The 19,431-nt window shown below is 39.2% G+C and overlaps 2 protein-coding genes across 2 annotated transcripts in view; both read left to right on the forward strand.

The window, feature by feature from the left end:
• The window catches only part of LOC115633411 (cell wall protein IFF7), a 159,818-nt gene that overhangs the window by 54,061 nt on the left and 86,326 nt on the right, over positions 1-19,431 (forward strand). The gene's annotated exons all lie outside the window — the stretch shown is intronic.
• On the forward strand, positions 3,951-5,414 carry LOC115633238 (proteasomal ubiquitin receptor ADRM1 homolog). Its single transcript, XM_030530633.1, has one exon. It carries the CDS (start codon positions 4,021-4,023, stop codon positions 5,179-5,181), a length of 1,161 nt encoding a protein of 386 aa, XP_030386493.1. The 5' UTR covers positions 3,951-4,020; the 3' UTR covers positions 5,182-5,414.

The raw sequence follows: 19,431 nt of genomic DNA on the forward strand, positions 1-19,431 counted from the left end.
AAATAACTGAAAGGTTCACCCATGGGCAGAAGGGGGTAATCGAGTAGCGCGCAAGCGGGGCGGAAAGTAAATTGAGAGTCGACGGCGCTGATCGCTTCAGTTTTCATGCAACAACAACAATAACAGCCGCCCCATGGAAAAAATGAAACAATATTTGAACGATATCCCACGCACCTGCCCTGGGTGCCCCATAAACGAGGGCAGGGGTAGGGAGGTAGGGCCGGGGGATACATGATCTTTGGCGAACAACAGCAACAGCTGTTCTGCTGCTCTGTGCGTGTATGTGTGTGTGTATGTGTGTGTGTGTGTGTGTTTGTGTGAGAAAAACAACGCCCCTCCTTGGAAATTCGATATACTTTTTGCAAAAGAGCACTTTTTTAATGCAACAAAGCACAAAGCATTTTCTACGGCAGCATTATTAAGACAAATGCACCATTTAATATCCAATTGGGTTCCATTATCCTTCGATAGTCCTTTCCTTGTCGGCAAATTTCATGTTTCTTATATCAAAGGATTTGAATTTATGGCACCATTAAATAGAGTACACAAAATGATTTGAAGTACATGGCAGATGAACTACTTGAACTTTCTTTAAAGCTTTTCTTTGCGCTTCTCATGTGTTGGCAAAAGCAACGTTATTGCAATTGCACAGAAATTTAAGTCAATGTTAAAATTGTATTGCAAATCTAATTAGAGGAAAGCGCAATAAAAGAAAAATTAAAATTGATGAATTGGTTAAGGTTCTGCTAATGTTTGCTAACAAACATTATCATTTTAAATATAAGGTGATGGAAAAAGTCATAGAAACGATATTTATTCTTTTAATCAGAACTTCAATCTGCAATTTTTGGCCAACTTAATGCAAGATAATGACCCTTAAAAGACTTTGAAACCTACAAAAAAAGAATAGAGCACCTATGGGGGATATTAATAAAGAGATTGTCTGGGTTTAAAGTGCAGACCCAATGGTATGCTATTGATTCCTTAATTTTAATCAAACTGGTGGAATTTATACAACCAAATATTTGTTATAACTCAACATTTCATATATTGCCAACCAAAAAATAAGAAAAAACATTATTTCGCGATCTGTACAAAGCTTAGCTTTATCTAAAAAAAATTTAAGCAGGTATTCTGAAAAATACATATTTAGTAAAAAAATAATTACAATTTAAAAGATAAAATTTGTATGAAAAAATTAGAAAATCTTGTCACTGTGGCTTTACTTTGAAACACTCTCGAATGCTTGAATTGAGTACCTCGAATTTTTCTAATAGCTAGAAACGTTACAAATCCCCTTCTCGTAGTAAGAGAAAATATTGTAAAATTCTCATGTCAGAAACAGAACCATTCAATTGGTTAATAAATAAAACTTAAATCTGCAATCTAATTGGCCGGACGCGCTCGCCCGCCTACTCAAAGCCCTCAAAGGACACTTGCTATCCAATAAAAATGAAAACATTTCTGTGCCTACAATTAGCGCAACAAGCTTATAGTACAGCATTTAAAATGTACATAAAATCGGCCAACTATTTTATATATGTACGTGTGTGTATAAGTATATATAGCCATTGAGAATGTAAAGCACCTTTAAAACGTTCGCCTTTGTGTTTATTAACTGCTGCGCGGCCAGAGTAAGCGTGTTTTTGGGGGCTCCTCTTGTTTTGAAATATTTGCATTTTTTATGAATATAATCAAAGTGATGTTTTAAGCCATATAACTAACCAACAAATACTACATATATATGTATGGACGTGCTGTGTACTGCAATGCTGCAGCAATATTTTAAGCCAATTTGTCACAGATTTTGTGAAATTGTAGTTAGTTGTAAAAATTGCATTGCCTGCTTTTGGGCGCCAGCGAACGAATAGAATAAATGACCGAAAATGAAATGCAATATATTAAATAAAAAAGCCATGACAACGAGTGCGAGGGGAGGAGAGGAGAGGAGAGGTGAGGAGAGTCAGTGAGGGAGATAAACAAAATGCAACTAAAATCTTTTGAACATTTGTGATTGCTGTAATTGCTTTGAATGATTCGCTTGCAGCTGCCGGCAACAATTTTTGGGGATTTCGTTTTTATGCCACAAACACACACACACAGACACATAGACACACACACGCATTTACATTGCACAACATTTTTATTTATTGTATATGCAATAAATAAATGTAGTTTTAAAAATGTATTGCAATTTGCGTTGTGCTATTGGTTGCTTGTTATTTGTTCGCACAAATATTCCATGAGCTTTTCCAATTTTTATGGAGTTTATTTTTAATTAAGCAACAATGACAATCTCTTGAAAATACTCACACACACACACGCTCTTTAAGGCGCTCTACTTTTGAACTCCAGAGAGACTGTCTGTCTGTCTGTCTGTCCGGCTGTCTGTCTAGGTAAGCCTGCACATTTTTCACGCTCAATTAAATTTCGCAGCCAGTTTTGTGCAAAATTTTTGCGGCTGCCTGACGCCGTGTGTGCTGCACTGCAATTTTTTCCTTTTCCTTCCCTCCATGCCGACCCCCTCCCCCCCATCTACTTTGCTTCTGCTCTGCAGCCAAGCCACTCACTGCAGTCGAAGTGCAGCAACGGCGGCAGCCACGTGGGGAATTTAATTCGCATTGATTGCATTTCGGTGCGCATTGCACTGCATTTGAAATAGCGTAGAAATATATTTTGGCAGCAACAGCAGTTGGCCAAAATGCCTAAGCCTGTCTGCCTTGAACCAGCTCGAAACGTAGCTCCAAAGCTTGATTTCAATCGAATCATTGTGTCTTGTTTGGATAACCTATTGCCAAATAATTTGCTTTCAGCACAAAAAGGGACAAGCTTATGAAGCAAAAGTACAGAACATTTTGTGTAATCGATTCTTATTAGTGTTGCAAAGCGAAGTGCGTCGCTTTAAGTGTTGCAATGCGACCATTTGTCCAGGAACGTTGGAAACTAGAACCATAAAGAAAGAACAGCGAATGGATAAAGTTTTTTCTTAATTGTTGAAATAGTGGTGGGACAAATTTAAGCAGCATTCTCTATTGCTTGGTCAGACAGGCAAAAGATTTCTTCGCCAATTCTTAATTCAAAAAGAAAAAATATAACAAGCAACAAAGTACAGAACATTTTGTGTAATCGATTCTTATTAGTGTTGTAAAGCGAAGTGCCTCTCTTTAAGTGTTGCAATGCGAGCATTTGTCCAGGAACGTTGGAAACTAGAACCATAAAGAAAGAACAGCGAATGGATAAAGTTTTTTCTTAATTGTTGAAATAGTGGTGTGTCTTTTTTATTTAAATTAGCACTGAGAAGCGAGCGGATGAATGCTCGACCCGCCATTCCGGGTCAACTGGAGTCTTCTAAATAACTTTTAACTCTAATCTTCGAAGTCGCATCTAAGCTTCTATATTTTAAGATGCCACTTCTTAAGGCACTAATCAAATAAATGACCTTTTAGGAGGGATCTTAAATAACATCATTTATAAAGAAACAAGTAAAAAAGCTAAAGTCGGGTGTCCCGACTTTGAAATACTCTGTACATATGTTTAAAATAATTATAGAAATTAAAAAAATTAAGAAAATTTAAAAAAATGTGGGTCGATTTTACCTCACGTACATTTCACTCTTGTACATTTCATGTACAGAGTATAAATACAAGTATATAGCTTTGTTTTTATACTATACTTCTGCTACAAATGATCATTGTTATATTTTTTGGTTAAATGCTTGATATTTATTATAAATAAGCTAATTGTCAGTCCAATTATTGCAACAAGGAAACAATTATGGAGAGATAATGGAATGCTTTTTGTTGCCAATTCTGTAAATACTGTAAATATTAAATACCTAGTTCGGCGATAATAAGTCGAGTGAAATCGAAAGTATTATCACTCTTTCAGCTTTAGCCAAACTGTCAAAAATGATTTACAGCCCAGTTTTCCACAGTCAAGACAAGCCGACAAGACCAGATTTTCTCTGAAATACTTACATCGAACAATTTCTTGCAAATCTCAGTAAAAATTGCGGGCATCATGTTCGGAAATCGTGGTCTGTTTTCTGGGTCGGGCAGGAACTGCAACCATCTGGTGGAGTTTAGGGCCGGCCGCATGAACCTTGTCGGCAAGGTAGTGCATGCGGATGTACGCAAGGGACTCCTTTATATGTTGCAGTCCGGGAACGGACTGATGCACCTTTGCTGGAAGGATCGGGGCACAGATATGGTCGAGGAGGACTTGATTGTTTTTCCCAACGACTTCGAGTGCCAGCGCATGCATCAATGTGTCACCGGTCGTGTTTATTTGCTGAAGTTCAGGGAGTCGACACGTCGTCTGTTCTTCTGGATGCAGGAGCCGAGAACTGACCGGGATGAGGAGTACTTCCAGCGCATCAACTTTCTGCTGAACAATCCGCCGGTACTGCGACAGCGTCAGGTGCAGCACCCGCTGAACATTCTCTCGCGCCCCCAGTTGATTGCCTTATTAGAGGGCTTTGGGTCCCTAAGAGGTCTCAACGGCATGCTCGATGACATGAACTACCGCATGGCCCTGATGCGCGAATTTTTCAATGGTGATCGAAGCGGACCAATGCAGGGGCTCCAAAATGTCATCATGCCGTTGCAAAGCCAACCATCTTCAACTCAGGGTAATGGGGCACCTTCATTGGAGGTCACTTCATCGGGCTCTTTGGAACCCTCGGGTGCTGGTGTCGCTGCTGCCACAAATGAGGAAGAGTCGCCACCTTCGTTGGTGGCTAAGAGACGCCGGGTGGCAGAGAGTGTGGACGGAAAGTTCGAGATGGCCTCAGGTAACGAAACAGTCAAAAACGAGCCAAAGGACTCCAATGCTCGTGCGGGCGATGAAGATAAAAATATAAAGAAGAGCTCTGGGGAAGCTGCAGAAACTCAAGAGCTTAAGAGCTCCAATGCTAGTGTGGCTCCTGATGAGGTGATGAAGCGTAAGGAAGATGAGCAAGATGAGAAACCTGAGAAGACAGATGAAGAAGCCGATGACTTCCCTGGACTCTTACAGGATCAAGAGGGCTCCGCAGTGGATGAGCTTTTGGAGTATAAGCAGGTTGATGGTGATCCAAAGTTTGCAAAAGTCCCAGAGAAAACAGAAGAAATAGGCGACACTGCTATAATGGAGCTGCATGTTTCCGATGCTTCCGAAGAAGATGCGGTCGAGAAGCCTTAGATGTCCCGTAATAAGTGAACCAATGCAGATCACATAGCGTTGGTGGACGACGACGGAGAAGAACTAAATCCTCATCTGTCATTACACAAAACTTTTTATTTCGGATGACACGTACATAACAAATATGTAAAGCCTATCTACCTAACACATATATATATTTATATTTTATTATATATATATTTTTTTGTGAAAATGTGTGGAAGTTCGATAAATAATAACTAAACTAAATGATAGGGGCAGCAAAGAATATTTTCTAAGGGATCCCATGGCCTACGTTTTTTTTTTTTTGTAACTGAAGGGGGATTAGGGATATTAGTCTGTAATGAAAATAAAAATTATATATGTGTAAGCAGCAGTGAGAAACAAATCGGTCGTCCGTCCACTTGTTTGACTGTATGAACAACGAAAACTCTGCAAAAAAATTAGCTAGACCTACGAAACTTGGCATGCAGACTAGTTTTAACTATTTGTTTCTATATGTTTCTTGAACTACTGAATATAAATCAATATCGGTGCACTATATCAAAAGCTGTTGCAGAAATCAAAATGAGAGCACATATTTTAAGGAACGAAGAAAACTTAGAAACTTTCTTGACTTTTTAGCTAAGCTTGATTCGGCTTAAATCTGAATGGCTGCTATCCTAATTACGCAAAAATGTTGGGTTGTCTGCTGAACTGCTTGGTTGGCTATTCGATCGTTTGACAGCAGGAAAAGATCAAATATTAGAATAATTTTTATTGCAAATAGGGCATTAAGCTACAATTTAAGGAACTAGTGAACTAGTTCATGCCATTTACTGCCATCACATCAACGCTGTGTGCAAATCCTCGTCCGTTTGTGTGTTGAGCTGCGCTATTGTTTGGTTATTCGACTGTTCGATCGTTTGACTGCTCGACTGTTCGACTGTTTGACTGCTCGAATATTTGAGGGCAGCGGCAGGAGCCGCGTTAATTAATAAAATGCCAAATAAAGAGGAAGGCGCATCGTTCGCTGCACAGAAGCGGAGCCACGTGTTCTTAGTGCCTGCTTTCCGTCCGTCCATCCATCTTTTTGTCCAACCTTCCTCCATCTGCCTTCATAATTATGAGCTGCATTAATTGCCGCTGGCCGGCGCCATTTTTAAGCCACTTGCGCGCCATTTTGCATAATCAATGGCAATGGCAATGGCCAATGGCTTTGGGTCTGGATCTGGCTCTGGGAGTGGGACTGGCACAGGGACAGGGGCTGGGGCTAGGGCTTGGAATCGGGAGCGCCAGCTGTTATCATTTATCAGCCGCGAGCTGAGCCGTATTGCCATATTTTTTGAGGAGGAGACGGAGGAGGAGGATACGTTATGCTAATAAACAAAGAAGCCATGCAAATTGTTATAAAACACACACATAATATTATAATAATAATAATAATGTTGATGCTGATGCTGATGCCATCATCATGGCGACTATAAAGTCAATGCTTTACCGCACAGCTGTACGTTTCGCTTTTAATTATAGACATAATTATTTAATGAATATGTGCGCGAGTGCGTGTGCGTGTGCGTTGGTGTGGGTGTGGGTGTATAATTATGTGGCAAAGCCGAGTTGTAAAATGGATAAATACGCGAGTTAAGGAGTCCAGACAAAAATAAAAATGCACGGCTGTGGGGGGAAAAATCAATTTTAATTTTGATGAAAATAAAATCATCTTAAAATTCATGCAACGCGTTTTTCACAAATCGACGACAGAACGACGGACTGTCAGACAGACAGACAGACAGGCCAACCTTCCGACCGCATTGTATAATTTTAATCACCAACAATAGCAGCAAACAGGGAAGAGAACGGCAAAAGCGAAATAATAATAAATAAGCATATAATAATTGAAAACACAATTAGCATAATTGCAGCCCGGCCCAGTCCCACTCCATTCCATTCCACTCCACTCCAATCCCACTCCAATCCCACTCCAATCCAATCCAAAGGTCGGGCGCGGGACAAACGCAGCAAAAATAATTAACATAATTTATATTTACACATATTTAGCCATCGTTACGCGTTGTATATATTTATCACACATACACACTGCCCGTACATGCGTGTGCCTCTGTGTGTGTGTCTGTGTGTGTGTGTGTGTTTATTTTTTCATTTTCCGGCAACAAATTAGTGTTAAACCCTGGGTGAAAAGTTGAAAGTGCTGGTCTTTTAAAACATGCCAGCAGGCATAGCTAGCTAGTTAGTTAGTTGGTTGGCTAGTTAGTCCGGGGAGGGTAGCCATTGGGACGAACGTTTATGTAAGTTACGGATTGTAGTTGCATGATTAAGGCTCCGATTAGCTAACAGACACGTTGCAGGCTCTGGACACCACACTATTTTGTGGTTATTGGCGTATTGCCATTGTTTGTTCTAAGCGAATTATCGCAATTGAATGCTGGAATTCGCTCCTTCTTCCACGAAATATTCCGATCCACCTGCCAATACCTGTGCGTTTCTTATTTGTTTCATATTCGAATGGGTAAAAGGGTATACTAGAATTAATCGCCAAATCTATAGAACAGTCAGAAGCAGACCCCACTTTGGAGGTGCTTATATAGCCAGCATGACGCGACGCCAAGTTCCGATATAGAAATGCTTGTCTATTCGCTTGTTCGTTCGGTCGTCCGCTCGTCTGTTCGACTGTATGAGCATCCACAACTTTTGAACCATTGGGGCTAGCGATATCAAACTTTATATATATGTTTGCCCAATCAAACCAGACATAGAAACGATTAAAGAAAAAATCACTTTTAGCCTTTTTGGTTTTAAAAGATGTTTTGACAAAATCAGTCGTTTATAGTATTGCATTATATTCTGAAATTTCATTCAAATCGATAAACTAACCAGGTAAATCATTCTAAGTACCAAAAAGTTTGTCGCTTATAATGTGAGCTTTCATGCATAAAGAACGATAAAATATATGGATAGAAATGATTGGAACTACAGACTTGATTTAAGTTGAACGGCTGTAGCGAGCAATAGGGCGTGTTTAGCGTATGCAGAAGTCGAGCTGGCACGACATTAACATTCAATTTATTCTGTCCAAGAACTGACAAAAGTCTATTGTTGTCAAATGCAGAAAATAGTTAAAAAGCGATCGAGCTTATTGGCTTCGATTTCAATACTTTGCCCAACTCAGACCTCGGTCTTGGTGGGGAGTTGGTTTTTGTGGGGAGGAGCGGAGGGTCGTTGCATTTTTGGGAATTTAAAAAGCCCATATTTTATCTGGCATATATTGCTAGATTTATTGACTGCCATGTGTGTGGCAGGCGAGTATTTATTTAATTTTTTTTATTGTTATTGTTGTTGTTCTCACACTGTTTTTGTTTCGGTTTCGCTTTAAATTTCTGTTGCTGTTCTTGTTGTCGTTCTACTGTTTGTTATTGTTTATCTTTGTATCCAAACACATATCAAGTTAGTCATTATTTTTGCAACAACGCATATAAATGCAATATCTTGTTCCTTCCTTTTTTCAACACGCACACACACACACACACACACACGCACACAAACGCAATAATATTAAAAAAGTTTATGCATATTTGTTCGATAAATTTATGTATATTTTTCGAAAAAAAAAAAAATGCTTGCTTTTAGTTTTGCTGTTAAATAAACACGATGCCCAGTTGACCAAATGTTATCTCCCGATTTCCGCACACGGCCAAAAACTAGTGTAACTGGAAAAAAATAGAAATAAGTAAATAAATGAAACGAACAAAATATTTAAGTAAAAAGCAATATAACAAAATAAATAGATAATATTTATGCTCCGCTCTGGCGTTATTTATTTGTACAATCTGAACGGCATTTGAAGGCTTTTTTGTTCGCCTTGCTTTTTTGCTGTGCTTTTTTTTTGTCGAATTTTTTCGTAACATTTTTCAACGTCTTTCAATCAAAGCCAGCGCGCCGCTTTGTATGCAAAATGCTGGCCATTAAACTTGAATACACAGACAACGAGCCGACATCGACATCGAGCCGACACCGGGACTCAAGTGAGACAGTTAGCTGGCTGGTTAAATGGACAGTCAGTCAGTCAGGCAGGCATGCAATCGCACTGTGGTTCCAAAGACAAAGTGACGCGAAAAAGTTTCACAGATTTTGATAACTTTTTAATGAAGCTCTTGCTAGAAAGTTGTAGGAGGAGGAACAACCTGTAATCGCTAGCAACTAATAATTAAGCAGTGACCAAATAGTGATCGAATAGCTGCAGTGATCAATAATCGATAGTAACTGATAACAGATAAGCATGAGCTAATTGAAAACGACCAGCGATATAAGAAGGAAGATTAGGGAAAATTTAATTTAACGAGAAATTATAAAATATTCTCAATTGTAATAACCTTATTCACTCAACAAAGTAGTGTTTTTTTAATAGAAACTATCTGTAATGTACTGACAAATTTATATACAATATATATACAATATACAAAAATATAACTAGGGCTGCAATAGGCACAAATTGTGTATCCACTACGCTTAATCGACAATATTCAAAGCGTTTTATAAAATAATTTTGAGATTTATGTTAGTAAATATTTAATCTATATAAGAACACAAATAAAAGTCTTTTCGCCTCAAAGATCTGATTGAAAAAAGAAAAAAACATGGCTGGGAGGAAATTCAACCCGTAAATGGGGTGCAATTGCTTTCACTAAATCTGCGCAAGTAGGCTACAGTGAGTTGAACCCAAAACTGAGGTAAAATCGAGTAAAATAGGAGAATTCGATCCATAAATATCGTAAAAGCGTGTCAATATGTGGATGGAGAATGTAAAATAAAATACTTCCACTAATAAAAGGACGATATGTGCGATAAACACATCTTCAAGCACTTGCCTTCAATTAAATCGGAACAAACGACCACTGTAAGGCCATACCGCCGAGGCTCAGACAATAAAAGTGCCTCGCATGTGCTGCACTTTTTTTTTCCCTCTTGCCCTTTTTTTTGTTTTGATACTGGGATTGATGGCTGGGCTGAACTGGTTGAATGGTTGAATGACTGACTGACTGAGTGAGTGACTGCTGCCGTTCCTGCCGTTCCACTCGAGGCTGTTGAATTGCTGAGCTGCCCACTCGGCTGTGGGGCACTGAGTTAGCGGACTACTATGCATTTCGGGTGCGTTTATCGCTCATTATGGGTAGCAGGTAAAAAATATAAAATATACTAAGAAAAAATGATAAGGATTGCGGAAAACTTTCAGAACTTTAGCTACAATTACGTTCATGGACATGTTATGTACGTGAGCGTAAAATGCGCGTACGCGCTGGTCAAAAAAAATGAGAAAAAAAAATGGAAAAGACAAGAAAATGTGAAGAGGTGGTGAGTGAGTGAGTGAAAGAGAGAGAGAGGCAGGGGGAGAGGGCGCACAAAGCGCAGTCAGAAACTTTTGAATAACAAATGAAGGCTACGGCTGCTGCACAGACATGAGCGGACTTTTTAAGCAGCCTCTGTCCGTTCCCTCTTTTTTAAGGCGGCTGTCTTTTGGTTCCTTCATTCGTTCGTTCGTCTGTTTGTTTGTTTGTCTGCAAATACAAAAAAAAAGAGTGGAACATGCCCGACTGTGGCATGCTCTGTACCCGCCCCTCCACAGCTCTTCCAGTAAAGGAAACTTTGCAGCAGCAATAATTATTCCTATGGCAGCTATGGGATATAGTGCATCGAACTTCAGATTATGTTGAGAAATTATATGGAGTTCCAGGAAATTTAAATTTAAAAAATTAAGGCCAGTGTAAATACCAAGTTCGGTGACTCTTGCTATTTTGGTTAGAGAATATTTGAGGTACAGACAGTCGAACAGACGAACGGATTTGTCTCTAGCAATTCTTCTCGTCCCTGTTACATGGTTACTACCACGCCTCTCTCTGCCTGTTACATATACAAGTATATGTGATGCTTCGACTGCTTAGTATACCCTTTCAAGCTTCAGCTATGGGGTATACGAAAGAGCAAATGTGTAAGCGCAGCAGCCAAGGAACTTTGTGCGCCAATGCAGCCCAAGTCAAAAGTTAACTGTGCAGCGCGTCGGATACGTAATCTGCGGCTTGTGCCTCTGTCTGATCACTCACACGACTCCTGCTGTTGGCTTTGTTTGTCCGTCAGTTATCCCATCTCTGTCGCTCTCTCCTCCCCCCCTCTCTCTCTCTCTCTCTCTCTCTCTCTCTCTCTCTGTTGGTCTGTTTCACTGTTTGTTTGTTTGTTGGGTTGCTTGCTCGCTCGCTGGCTGGCTGGCATGCTTAGTTGATATGCCACTGAGTAGCAGATTAGTAGCGCTTATGCTTGCACCTACTACGTGGTCGCACACACACACACAGACACACAGATGGAAAGACAGGCAGTCAGTCAGTCAGTCACACACACATGGACAAATGCTCAGCCACCGCTAAAACTCGCGTTACTTGTTTTTCGTTTGTTTTCCCGCAAAGCTCTGCCTGTTATCCTGCGCCGCCTTCTTCTTCTACATTGCTGTCATCTGATCTCTGTCATTGCTGTATTTACTGCACAGTGGTGCAAAGAAATATAATGGAATCAATATTAAAACCATCTATCTATCGCGGTTATTGGAGGCGAAATTTATCCTCGAAGTCAAGCATTTTTGCGAACCGAAAGAAAGTGAAAAATATTAATTTTAAAAATTTTAAAATCTAGATTCTAAGAATCATAAGAGACTGTCTTCAGAATGAAGATTCCGAGAGTCTTTTGAAGGAAATATTATTATTGATAAATCAAATGTTCAAATCACATACTATATGTGTATACTCTAAAACAAACATACATGTAGAAATTACCCAATACTTGAAACAAATAAGAAAAGAAAACTTTTTCAATGAAACAAATATATTGTGAACATATTTTTCAAATTTTAAAGACATTTACTCCCGTTATTTATAAATTAATAGGTACAGAGATACCTTGAAGAAATTAATCAATTTAATCAATCAGTTAATAATTATAATTAAACGACATTAACTGATCAATTAATTAATAAATCTATAATTGCGAAATTCTAGGTTAAAATAAAAAGGGAACAGCTTCAAATTATAAAAGATTACAAAATTGAAAATTAATAAATAAAAATTTAATAGAATGGAAAATTAATAAACAAAAAAATAACCGATTAAAGATATTAATAAATAACAAATTACTAAATTAAAAAATTAGTAAACTAAAAAATAAATATTTATATAAATAATAATTAAATACATTTTAAAATCAAAAATTTAAAAGAATCAAATTTAATAATTAAAAATTAAGCATTAATAATTAAATGAATGAGCAAATGAATAGGTGAATTCATTTTTAAATTAATATTATTCTAATAAAGCCAAAAAATAAACTAAACAGTAAATAATTGTTAAATGTATTTATAAATCCACAATTGAATAATTGAATTGAATAAATACATTTTTTTTTATATAAAAAATGGTATTAATTAATAATTGAAATTAAAATAAATGAATAAAGAAAATCTAAACCAACAAATGCAATAAAAACAGAGTTTCAATGAATGAATGACTAAATGACAAATATATTAGTCACTCAACAAATGAACAACTTGTTATTATAAATAATAATAATAAATAAATCGTAGTAGAGATTAGAGAGAAATTTGTAAGCAAAGTCAAACTTTGGTAGGCAAAAAAAAAAAAAAAATTGTAAAATCAATTAATTATGCTTATAAATTGATCTGATAATCTATAATGCGCACAGCATGGCATGAATATTAAATTTCAATTATTTTTTTAACCACTGTGTGCCGCCTGCATTGTTGCAATTGTTGTTCCTGTTGCCGATGTTGTTGTTGTTGTCGTTGTTGTTGTTGTTGCCATTATTATTATTGCTACGTAGCTAAGTGGCATGGCCTGGCCTGGCATGACATGGACTCTCGGCTCAGTTTGGCATGCGGTTCGGAGTATATCTTTCGTTGTCGTTCCCCCGCCTCTACCCCCGACCCCACCAAACCACCCCCCTCCCCCACCCAACTGCACATCTCCAGCGTCATCGTCATCGTCATCTCCAGCGTCATCGTCGTCATGGTTGTGGCTGTTTGCGGCGCGCGTATGCGTTTGGAATTTTTGATTTTGCCACATTGCAGTCAATATGCAGTGGCAACCTTGTCTTGCATCCGTGCCCCCCCGCCTGCCCCTTGCTCCCCAGCCCCACATTTGCCAGCAGCTACTGTTGGTCGTTCACGTTCCCTCCTCTCCTGCTTTTGTGTCTTCTTTTTTGTTTGTTTTCCTTTTCTTTTCTTTCTTTTTTTTTTGTTTTTGTTGCTGCAGATTGAATTTTGATTTGGCGGGTAATTGAACTTTTACTACAACGCGCCCGGCCCCACTCCCCTCTGGCCAGTTCACATTACAAAACGAACGAATCGCGCAGCAACGTCTTACAAATGGCTGCCTCTCCCGACTGCGACTGCGGCTGGGACTGCCTCTCGTCTCGTCTCGTCCCGTTCACATGATTTATGGCTGGCAATGCGCAACGCACGATCTACGTTTTTGGCCTCATCATAAATTATTAAACAAGTCCACTTGACACATGCACACACACACACTTACACGCACACACACTTACACTCATATGCATGGACAGACACGTATCCCATGGCCAATATAAATGACCAACGACGTTCACGTTAATGTTAACGTCAAACAGCACCAGAAACCGAAACGGCAGCGAATAAAATACTCGCACAACAAGAACAACAACAAAACTGTACAAAATGTTGAGAATGCACAACATTTTTGGCATTCCCTGGTCTCCCAAAAACGGTAAAAGCAACATTGCTAAGTAGCCATACCTTCCCTACTCCCTACTCCCTTCCCCACGCTACCAAACCAAACCCAAGTCGCAACCGAAGCCAAAGCCCATGTATAAATGATGATATACTTACTTATAAAGTGATCAACGTTTTGTATAAATTGCATTCGGTCGGCGCAACGTTTTGACTGACCGAGCAGAAAGACAGAAAGGCAGCCATAGGCACAGGGCAGAAATATATACTCGCATATATATATATATAGATAGATATATATAAAAGATACGAACAAGTTCCTGCCACCGACTTGGCTTGGCTTGGCTTGACTTGACTGTCTATCCTGTGAGCTGCCATGCGAAATCAGCCATAAAAACAGCGCAGAGCCGTGTTCTTTCAGACCAAATGCAGCAGCAGCAGCTTCAGCTACACTGGAAAAAAAGATCATAATATTTAAATTCATTTATATAAAGCGCCGTTTCCAAATGTCACGCAATTAAGTGCGAAAAAATGACTTTTTCTTCATCTGATTAAAGTGAGACAAAGAACGAGCAGAATTCTATAACTCATCGATCCTACAGTCCTAACTGTAAGAAATAACAAAACTAACAGCAGAAATACATTTTTTTTTTTGTATTAGCAGAGTGTTTTTATTTAAAACTGTCCATCGTGGACAATCATTAAATTTGTTAAATAAACTTAACGATTATTTATTTCATTTATGAAGCAAAAAAAAAAAACATGCATCCACTGACGTCTCCTACTGATTATTGTCAGGCATTATGCAAATCTCTTAAATATCAAATTTGAAAACAGTTGTGATTTTTTGCTCCGACTGTTCCTAGAGCAGCTATATGTGTAGCTATATGTGATTTGCAATTAACTTGAAGTGTAAAGCAATAATACAAGCTGGCAGGCCAAGTTTGATGGCGATAGCCACGATATTTCAAATAGAATCGACGTTCATACAGTCGAATAAATTAATGCCGACACGCCTCTTAAATAACTTGCTTGAGCGCATAATTGCGAAATATATGTGCTGTATGTATGTACTTATTAACGAATTTCTTTTATTGGATATTCCAGTACTACAAGTACAATTCTTGAAAAAGCGCTACTCAACTCCTTCCTTCAAGAAAATCTTTCGCTGTGAAGCATCTGATCTATATTTGTTTTATGGATCGAATAGTGTAAAATCTTCACAGTAAAGCCAAATAATTCAACACTCTTCAAAGTAATCCTCTGTTGCTTCTGAAATCTCTTTATTTCTCAGTGTAATGATATTTTGTGCCATACTTATACGATCTATTTAGCATTACCACGATCCATCGCCGATCAAAGCTTGATTGAAGCGAAGTAACTCCACTTTCCTTAACTAACTGAGCCTTTGTGGGTGCAAAACTAAATTTTTTCTCAGTGTATTTGAATTAAGTGTTATAGTTATCTCATACATCAAGCATATATGATATATCTTTGATCGAAGAGTGCGCTTTCGTTAAGTAACTCCCTTCGTACTACTTGTAAGTTGCTATTGTTGGCCACCCTTTTCTTTCTCAGTGTAATGTCATCTTGTGGAACGTCTTGTTCCCGGACGATCTCGCCTTGCCTGCCCACTTGCTCGTCCGCTCGTCCGCCCGCCCGCCCGCCTAACTACATTAAAGAACAACTTTAATGTGGCATTTATGAAAATGAAGAAGCGAACCCAGAGACAGGGCCAAGAGATATACGCACTGGCGTGAATGTCGCCATTCGCCGGTTGCCAGTTACCGGTCGACTATAGAGCTGCCTTGGAAGAACCATTGTCGTCTGCTACTTCCACTCGATTAAAGTACAAATTATGTTGCACATGGGAATTGCTCGCCAAGTTCTAGTGCCCGGTGGTTGGTGCCTGGTGCCTGGTGGATGTGGATGGGTTGGTCGTCGCGCGGTAGATGACCACATAGATTAGGCAACGAAACGAGTGAATTGTCCAAGAGGCATGATAAGACGGTGGCTGGAATTGTGCAAGAGTAGGAGAGCTACAAAATTCAATTTGCTATTTAAATTGAGGCCGTAAGTTAACGATGTTATGGGAAACGAATAGAAAGCCTTTTGATAAGCATAACGTTTCATAATGAGTAGCAAAGTTTTGCGCACCAATCTCATCTAGAAATGCGACCATTTGAATGGAATTCTAAAAATACTCGTATGTACAGAATCAGAGTTAAAGTTAAATGGGAACAGACCTTTCCACTTCATCTCAAAAATGCTTACCAGTTTGTAAAATAATATCTCTGGCAGCCATAATAAAGGATGATGAGATCAGTATATTTACGACTTATGCATCTGTCTGCACGAACGACTGTTTATCGAAAACTGTTCGAGTCATCGCGACCTATTTTGGTACACTATTCAATCAAAATCAAATTTAAAGTTAGCCTGCAATTCTTAAAGGAATTTTTACCAGCTCATATGTCACCAGCTCATAAGTCACCCATCCGTTTGTCCGTCTGTCTCTCCATCTGTGTGTATGAACGCCTAGATTTCGGAAACCGTTCGCTCCAGAGCGAGCAAACTTGGTAACTGGACTTAAATAATCAAAATACTATGCAAGTAATCAAGTATTCGCTATACTTGTATAACCGAAAATTATAATTTATAGCAAATATCTAGTTAGCCTGAAATTCTTTAAGTAATTTTACAAGCTTAAATCTTAAATTGTTTATCAGTTAGTAAGAACTTGTTAGTATTGGGCAGTCTTAATGAGTAAAGGGTCGCGTGAAAGGCCCATCTTATCATCTCCGTTTGTCCGTCTGTCACTCCATCTGTCTGTATGAACGCCTAGATTTCGGAAACGATTCGCTCCACAGCGAGCAAACTTGGTAACCAGACATAAATAATCTAAACACTATGCAAGTAAACTCTACTTCGTATTTATATTCACTATATAACCAGAAATTATAATTTATAGCTCATAAAATGCGCAATGTTGAAAATGATCTGAGAGTTTAGGCGATGTCTGGAATGTAGACTGGAGCTTCAACTTGATTACCATAGCCATCCATACCATCTAGCGGGCCCATTAGCAAGAACCGACAACAACAAGAACGCCAACAATAACCTGCCAGGAACAGAGGAGACCCAACCAGCCGAGACATAATGCGCGATGCAGTCACAGCTTTCATGTTGCAACATGGAAAAGATAAGAAGTGCGCTGTGAATTAAGATGGCAATGGATGGCAACTTGGGCGAGAAGACATTGCTTGCGAAATAAGAAGTGTAAAGATTTTTTTAAACCTAAAGAAGAAGGCAAGCCTGATGAGTCTGAGCCACAAAAGAGGGGGAACGGGAAAGGGGAAGGGAAGGAGATAGACAGAAGCCACTAAATTGTTGGCAAACGCAACCGAAGCGCCAAAGTGGCAAGAAGCGTTGCAAGTTTGTTCGAGTTGTGGCTGTGTTGCAGTTGTTTGTTTGTTTACTTAAGCGACGACAACAGCAACAGCAACAACAAGAGCAACAACACTAATAACAACAATAACAACAACGTTGACATTGCCAATGAGATGTGAATACTGAGGACGAAGATGATGCTGAGGGAGCTGAAGATGACGATGTCTATAACTATGACTATGATGAGGAAGAAGACGATGACGACGACGACAACGGCAATGGGGCGCGACAAGATAAGGACAGACGTCGCTTGATGATTTTTGCAATAATAATGACAACAACAACAACAAGAGCAGCAACAAGCCAAATGACAACGTTGACAACGATGACGACATTTCATAATAATCAGCGCAGTGAATGCGTAAAAATGCCAGAGAAGAGAAGAGACGAGACGGAGACCGAGACGAGAAGAGGAGAGAAGAGCGCATAGCAGGTGATATTGATGACATGTTAGGGGCGTAGTCCCATGGCCAATGCCACAGACAACGACGCTACATTGAAACAGACACAGCTAGAGCTTCAGCTTCAGGTCCAGCTTCAGCTTCAGCTCCAGCCTGCAACTGCAACCTTGCTTGGCTAGCTGCTTGGCTAGCTGCCTGGCTGTTTGCCTGAGTTGTGTTGAGTTCAGTTGAGCTGAGCTGAGTTGAGCTGAGTTGACTTGTGTTCGGCTACCTGGCAACGCTTTCACATACGAGTATTGTCATGTGGAATGCCAATTTAAATTGTATCCCAAAGGACTTGGCTGGCATGTCTGACAGGTTCATGAGGCGCTCGCGTCCTGTTTGGCTAGCAAAAGATTTGTTGTCGCCATCGCCATTGCCATCGTCTCCATCGTCTGCATCTTGACAGGACATTGCTCGAGCTGCCGCTTAACAGCTGTCCAAAGTCCACATTACTCGTTCCTCGTTCCTCTTACCTCATTTACCTCATGGCGTTGCATCGTTGCTCGCTTGCTCGGTTGCCGGGCTGTTGGGTTGATGGGTCGCTCGCTTATCGCATTGTCGTTGCCTTTGCCATCGTCCTCTTCGTCGTCCACCTTTGACTGCCTGACCTGTCTGGCGTTCGCACAATTTATGGCAAAATAACTTGTTGGAATTTATGAAAACTACGCCATAATAACAATAATCAGACTAAGTAGTGACCGCTGCCAGTGGCAGCTACAGTGGTTCAGACATCGCTAAAATGAAAGACACCTCTACTCCTAATATAGTAGCTTGACATTTTTGTTTTTCTTAGAATGCTTTTATCTTCGAAGTTCTTGTTTAAATATGAGACCAAATCATCACCAAAATGTTTGCGAAAACAGCAGTCTTCAAAGTCTATATTCTTCTCTCTTCGTTGCTAGTTTTTTGAAAAGTTTTTGTTTTTAAAAATGAGAAAGAAAGAACGCACATCAGAAGGAAAAGTCAGACCGATTGCGGAAACTCTACACCTTTCCTTCTTCGTCTCTAGTTTTCGAAAGTTATCGTACTAGAAAAAGGTGAGAATTGGTAAAGTTTACCAAGGTCGCAAAGTCTGTGAAAGCAAAACTCTTTAAGCTCTGTGCCCTCCCCCTTTCGCCGCTAGTTCTTTATAACTCATCAATCAAAAAAAATTAAGAAATGGAAAAAATCAATCTGTTATTAATAAGACATCAACCTAAATAAAAACAAGAAATTGAAAAAAATAGGATCAACCTGTAAAGCAGCCCTTGCTTTGCTTTAGAAGTCGTAGTCTTCCAACTCTATAATCTTTCCTTCTTCGCCTCTAGATTTCGAAAAGTTATCGTACTAAAAAAATGTGATAATTGCAAAATCTTAACCAGTTATTAATAAGTCATCAACCAAAATGAAAAGCAGCCTGCTGCCTCCCTTCGCCACTAGCTTTCAAAAAGTGAGCAGTTTAGAATTTCAATCAGTCGGAAAAGTCGCAATGTCTGCAAAAGCACTTTTTGTTTTCATTTAAACGTAGTCTTCAATCTGTAAGCTATTTCTTAATCGACTGTCTTCGTTCCTAAAAAAAAATATATAACTGTGACTATGACTTGGGCGATTACCTGGGCCTAAAGGCTTGTTAACTAA

The sequence above is a fragment of the Scaptodrosophila lebanonensis genome, unplaced genomic scaffold (genome assembly GCF_003285725.1).
Source record: "Scaptodrosophila lebanonensis strain 11010-0011.00,11010-0021.00 unplaced genomic scaffold, SlebRS2 tig00001418-arrow-arrow-pilon, whole genome shotgun sequence".
Classification (NCBI taxonomy): domain Eukaryota; kingdom Metazoa; phylum Arthropoda; class Insecta; order Diptera; family Drosophilidae; genus Scaptodrosophila; species Scaptodrosophila lebanonensis.